General features: G+C 41.5%; 1 protein-coding gene across 1 annotated transcript; it reads right to left on the bottom strand.

Moving 5' to 3' along the window:
• Positions 1-525: 525 nt before the first annotated feature.
• Npvf (neuropeptide VF precursor) lies at positions 526-4,107 on the bottom strand. Its single transcript, XM_021165817.3, has 3 exons — positions 3,887-4,107; positions 2,152-2,531; positions 526-577 (listed from the first exon to the last, which is right to left on the bottom strand). Exons 1-3 carry the CDS (start codon positions 4,022-4,024, stop codon positions 526-528), a joined length of 570 nt encoding a protein of 189 aa, XP_021021476.1. The 5' UTR covers positions 4,025-4,107.
• Between the last annotated feature and the right edge of the window lie 2,049 nt (positions 4,108-6,156).

The raw sequence follows: 6,156 nt of genomic DNA, 5'->3' as shown, positions 1-6,156 counted from the left end.
TGACTGCATTTCTGTACCTTTGGAAGGTTTTTCCCAAGCTCTGTCCCTGTCATCTCAGCAGCTGGAGGTGGAGCTGGGCACTGGGGAGTAAGTGCCAGGCTCAGGTGGCTTCTCCAGACCTAGTGAACAGGAGGAAGTGCTCAATGCTGGATTGGGGTGTAGGGAGGAAGGGGCATACATTTCATAATGTGTAGTCTTGTAGCTTCAGTCTCTCTTCTTCCTCCTTCTCTATCCCTCCCTCCCTCCTTCCCTCCCTCCCTCCCTCCCTCCTTCCCTCCCTCCATCCTTCCTTCCCCCTCCCTCTCATTAACCAGAGACTTCTTTATTTACAATACTGTTTTATTCTGACAAAAGTTTCTTCAAGTCTACATTACAAGCATCCTTGATCCTGTTTAACAACCACCAACATAACTTAAACTGACAGGAATAATGGCACTCATCGATGCTCTTCCTTGTCAACACCACAGAGCTGCTCAGACCACAGGTCACAGCTCCGTAGCCTCTTGAAGTCGGGCTCGAGGTTTCCTATTTTTCTGGTTTCCTTTCTGCATCATCTGTTTCCACAAACGTTCGTCTCCTTAAATGTAACAGGACAGTGTTCTCATCTATGGGAGCACTAGCAAGCAAAAGGACATCAAAATACAGCCCACGCGCAGTGTAGACGTACACGCCCTTGGCTCAGCCGCTGGGAGACAGAGGCAGGTGGATCTCTGTGAGTCTGAGCCAAGCCTGGTTTACATAGAAAGTTCCAGGACAGTCAGAAGTACATTGTGAGATGATATCACAAAAAGAATAAAATATAATATAAAAAAATAAAAACATCATCCTTGCGATTAATCAGTTATACTTTAGCTGACTTGGGTTGCAGCTGAGATGAAAGATTCTGGTGGGTTCTGAATTTGTTCCGGACACTAACCATTGACTTAGTTGTACAAGCCTACCCCATATTATATTTTATATGCCCCAGGGCCTCAGCAAAAAACACCTGCAACTCTCCATCACCTAATGACTAAGGCCCCAAGCCGTGTCTGGACCCCTTTTGTCTGCATTTTGCTCACCTTCTGCCCTCTGCCCTTTCCTGATCTCTTCACGTGTTCCTGCTCCTGCAGAGGACCCTCTCCTCCCCATGGCTCAGCTTCTCCAGGGCCTTCGCTCTTCCTCAGCCTTTAGTCTGGAAATGACCTGTCTCCTCCCCACAATCCCTTCATGTTCAGAGTCCACCCACCCTCCAAGGGAATATCTCTGGGTTCCCTCCCACGGATGCACCCACCTCCACAGGATCTTATTAGTCCCTTATAACATTCACCGATTCTCTCAAATATGCAGGAGTTACTATGGGGCAGTCACAGGCCTAGGCCCTAAGAGTAGGGCAGTAGATAAAATGAAGGGGCTTACAGAAATGAAGGTCTATTAAAGGGAACGTAGCCTAAACATATAAGTCAGAGGGTCCCAAGTTCTCGGAAACACTAAGCCAGGTGTATTCTGAGACAGCTTCTCTGATACTGTCACAGACTCTGCAACTCTACGTCCTTCAGCCCCTTCCCAAAGTCAGGAATTTTACTTTCCTTAAGATATGGTCTCTATTAGAAATAATATCTTCTAATCTTATGTAGCAACTGATACTATGATTTATAGGTACTGGATAGTAAGTGCTTTTTAGTTAATACAAGGAATGACTGTAGGAGGGTTTGTGTATAAAAGGAGGCACTGAAAACTTTCGTTTAGAAATTGAGCAGGAACGGAATCCACCTACCTGGCATGCATGAGACCCACATTCATCTCCCTCGCCACCCCAAAATATTCTTGGAGGGAAGTCCCTGCATTTGCCATCTGATTGAGATGGTTGTGTCATCTAAACCAGAGAACTATTCTCTCTCGTGGGACTTTTATTTTAGAGAGATGAAACATTGCACAATATGTCATAGCTGAAATCTGCAATCTTGTCATTGCATGGACTTGATGGTATGGTTGCTTGTGGCTTGGCCTTATTGCTCCCATCTTTGAAGAGCTCTGAATGTACAGGGTTTGTTTACATGGGATGTTGCCTTTGTCCTTGTGAGAGGCTAGCTTTCTTAGCCGTCCACTTGGACAGTGCGGGATACAAGGTTTTAATTCTCTGCCCGTGCAGCTGACCAGCTTTCCCACACTTACCTCGGTTGCTTTCCACCAGGACTCTGAACTTCTTGATGCTGGCAGATCATGGCATAGAGCATCTCGCTGGAGCCCAGTGAGTGCAGGGGTTTCTGTGGCAAACCAGCCGGTGTCTTGGGGATGCTTCTGGCTGTTGTTCTCCCAAACCTTTGGGGCAGGCTGGGGAAATGGCTCCTGGTCCCTGCCTCCATGTTGACCCGTGCTGCGGGGCTTCTTTTCTCGTCCATGGTCCTTCCAAATCTCAGGGGCAGGTTGGCTGCTGAGTGGGGCACTTTGTTGGCAGGGGCTGGACTCATCTTAATAACATTCTTTGGCCCCCAATCTTTTAGTTCTTGAAAACTGACACTTCTTTCCTTTTCCCCTTTTGGGATTCCTCTCAGCTATAATTAGAAACAAGAATTAAAATAATTTATTATTATTACAAGCCATAGATTTAAACCCTAAATTAACTTAAATCTAGACTTTAATCTGCAGACTTGCTCTGGCTATAAACAAAGTTTGTGTTTCTATATGCAGAATTTTAAAATAAATAATCTGTATTAAGCTTCTTAAAGCAATCTAGTTTCTCTGTCCCTTGACTATTATAAGACAACTATAAAATATTAATAAAAAATATATAGTGAGTGCAGCAGTATGTTTAAGCAGCAGGAATATAATGAAGTATTGAAATAAGGCAAAAGTTTATTTTATTGCGGTTATTCTCTTTCAGGTTTTTGATTCATATTGTTTATGAAGTATTTTTATATGCTTATATTACGACTCTAGAGAAAGCGTCCATTCCCCTGTGTGCTTATGTTTTACCCCTTTAAAGCCCCTCAGACCTGGATCTCGCCTGGTCTGGGGATGGGCCTGGGCTGCCCCATCCAGTTGCTTGCTTTATTCCCTTATATTTAGCGTTTCACTCTAAAAACATGTTTCAAACAACCAGTTGCACTTTAATTAGACTACAAATCACATTTTCAGTGAAGAGCCAAAGTCCAACAATCCGACTTTATAGGAGCCACCTAAAGTGCAGTGAATAGTTAGATTTGGTTCCACCCTAAACACTGGACCACATGCAAAAAGATAATTAATTCTTTTCTGATTATAATCTGACTGATACATACTAAGCAGAAAATTTCAGAACATATGAACACTAAGGATAAACATAACTTGGAGTTTTCTGCACTTCCCTGATGTAGGGATGAGCATTTTACCAGGATTTAAAGATAACTCAATCCTTGCCAGCTTGTAATTGCTATGGAGAAAATAAAAATACCGACTTTGTGCATCCAGATGTTATTTCTATGTGTCTTTATTGCAGGCATGCACTCTGAGTCAACTGATATGTACCGTTCACCTTCCCCTTGCTAAATACTACACACTGAGTGGGGTGTACTTGTCATTGAGACATCAGGCTAGTTGCCGTTGTGCTGAATTTTACAAAGTTACATCATATGTTGTCACAGAAAAGCTAAACTATGACAGAAAACCAAAATCCAAACTAAAGCAAAGCATAAAATTGCTTATTGCTTACTCTTTACAAAAGCATTAGATTCAAGATAAATAATCTATGTGCACACGTGAGCATGTGTATTGATCATCAGTTGTATTGGCGTGTGTATGTATAGAATGCCAGTTGTTAGTGTGTATGTATAGGATGTCAGTTATGTTAGCGTGTAGATTTAGAATGTCAGTTATATTTGCGTGTGTACGTATAGAATATCTGTTGTAATAGGGAGACTTTGAAACTTACCTGGGAGTATTTTCCGTCACCTTCTTTGCTGTGAAAATGAGGCATCATGAACTCATCTGTACAGAAGGTGTTTGATGTTAGGAAGCTTGAAGTTGCCACAGTCAATAAAATGAATCGTTTTAATGAAATAATTTCCATTTTGTCTAAGTCTAAATTAGGTTAATATGTTCAGCCGGGTGTCTATGAGTCTGCAAGAAGGGAACTCTTGGTGGTTTTATACTGTAACAGATAAATGACACATATTTTAAGTAGTAATAATAATTAGAGTGTGTAACTAAAATATGCACACAAGGAATGTGCTTAATTCATTCTGGGGAGACAGCAATGTTTGTGTTTGCAAATCTATTGACTTTGAAAAGAATTTTCCTCATTATGAAGTCTCCCCTAATTAGATAAGATTGGGAAAACAGTCATTAAGATTCTAAACAAACAGGATGTTTTATTTCTCAGAGCTTAAACAAGAAATCTTTTGTTTTTGGTGCTTTTGTTAGTTTTTGAGGGAAGCTTAAAAAGGAAAGAAAATATTCTATACACGCTAGCTGGGCTTTAAAAAATTCAGATACAAGGGTTAGGCATAGTCTTTTCAAAATGTCAAACGAAATTAGGAACGTGAAAAAAAAAGTAAGTCACATAGTACCCTCAATGAAATGCCATGAATTAATTGTTTTTGTAAAATGTTGTTCAGTTATTACAAAGCTCCAAGAGTAAATGTCAGCTGTCATGTGGAGGATGAGCTGCAGAGAAAATGTTCAGTAGGTGTTTCGGGAGGCTGTGCAGCCTCCTTGTTATTTGCCCTAAGGGTCTAATTTGGCAAATATGTATAAATCACTAGGATTTTATTTCTATAAAGACGCCACGTCCTACCTTCCTGTTCAAAGTCCTTAAGTTAAGAAATCTAGCAGGGGATGAGTTAGTCACACCATAGTGCTCAGTTTGTGGCTCCCAGAGCCCATATTATTTAGGTAATCTTACTTTGCCACAGGCATACTGACATCATGGCATTAAAAGAGGATTTATAGAAATAAATGTGTATTTACTGAAATAGCACAGTGAGTCTCTTTTGGAGAAGCTGACTGGTATTCTTAAAGACCTGCCTTATCACTAGACCCACTGTTCCAGAGAGGCCACTACTGGTCACACCTGACCTTCTGCCTTCCCAGGAGAACTAGACCTTACATGGAGATCCATCAACCTCCACACAGAGGTTATAGGAGGGGACTTGACAAAAATGTCTGCAGTTATTCTGCACTCTCGCCAACCTCTGTATGTAACCTGAGGCATGGGATGGCAGAAGTGAAGACCTTTCCCTGTTCCGAAGATGTCTACAGTAAGCCAGGAAGTTGAGAAGAGCAGTAGGTAGATAAACTCTCCATGGTCACTTGCCCGTGACCTCTCTTAAGGCAGTTGACTTCGTAGGGCTTCATTTGTTTTGGTCTGTGGTAGCCAAGAATCCCCACAGTAGGAGGCAATTAATTCAATTCATAGTCTTGTGTTAATTTTGTAATGCTGTTATTGGATTATTTGGGTTTAATTTCCCTTAGGATTCAATACACTTCTCTTCCAAATTGTTCTTTTGTAAACTGCTGATGGAACTTCTCTTTTTGTGGTCAGTAGGTCCAAACTTTTGAGAAATGGATGAAGCAAGGGGCAAGTTTGTTGACCAAGCTCACACCCTGGAAAAAGTGGAAAGCACCAGATGGGGTTTCTAAAACTTGGTTTGTGTCTAGTCCTCTCCAAAGAATGTGGCGCTCTAAGCAGGTCTCTGGTTTCAGCTACACATGAGTTACTGGCACACACGTTAGAGGTTAATCGAGGTGACATCCTGAGGAGCTTGTGTAACTCACTACCCTTCTGCTCCACCAGGTTAGGTTTCAATGTTTGGAGTGCAATTATAATAGTGTGCCAGTACCTTATGCACAACTGAAACCGGTGACCTGGTTAATGCACCACATTCCTTGAAAAGGACTAGACACAAATCCAATTTTAGAAACCCCATCTGGTGCCTTCCACCTTTTCTAGGGCGTGAACTTGGCCAACAAGGCTTGCCTCTATTAAAATGGAAGTTGGCTGTTTTTCCACCATAGTTTTTGTTCAGCATCAAGAATTTTAACAGAGAGAGAACCACACTATCGGATATACCTTTAGTGAAATGTACCACTGCATATATACATATAGATTTCGTACTCTGGGGATTTCTTGATAATATATACAGACACATTTAGTTTTTTTTTCTTGCTAGCTTGTATTATTCAGGTACATGTTTCACTTTT

This window comes from Mus caroli, unplaced genomic scaffold (genome assembly GCF_978045245.1).
Source record: "Mus caroli unplaced genomic scaffold, Mus_caroli_1 scaffold_7, whole genome shotgun sequence".
Lineage (NCBI taxonomy): Eukaryota > Metazoa > Chordata > Mammalia > Rodentia > Muridae > Mus > Mus caroli.
The sequence above is the reverse complement of the archived record's forward strand: the minus strand, read 5'-3'. Positions and strand labels throughout refer to the sequence as shown.

Coding starts and splice junctions, on each gene's coding strand:
- Npvf (XM_021165817.3), bottom strand. CDS start 4,024: ATGGAAATTATTTCATTAAAACGATTCATTTTATTGACTGTGGCAACT. Junction 2,532..3,886: donor GTGACGGAAAATACTCCCAG/GTAAGTTTCAAA, acceptor TTCTAATTATAG/CTGAGAGGAATCCCAAAAGG. Junction 578..2,151: donor CCTGGTGGAAAGCAACCGAG/GTAAGTGTGGGA, acceptor GTTACATTTAAG/GAGACGAACGTTTGTGGAAA.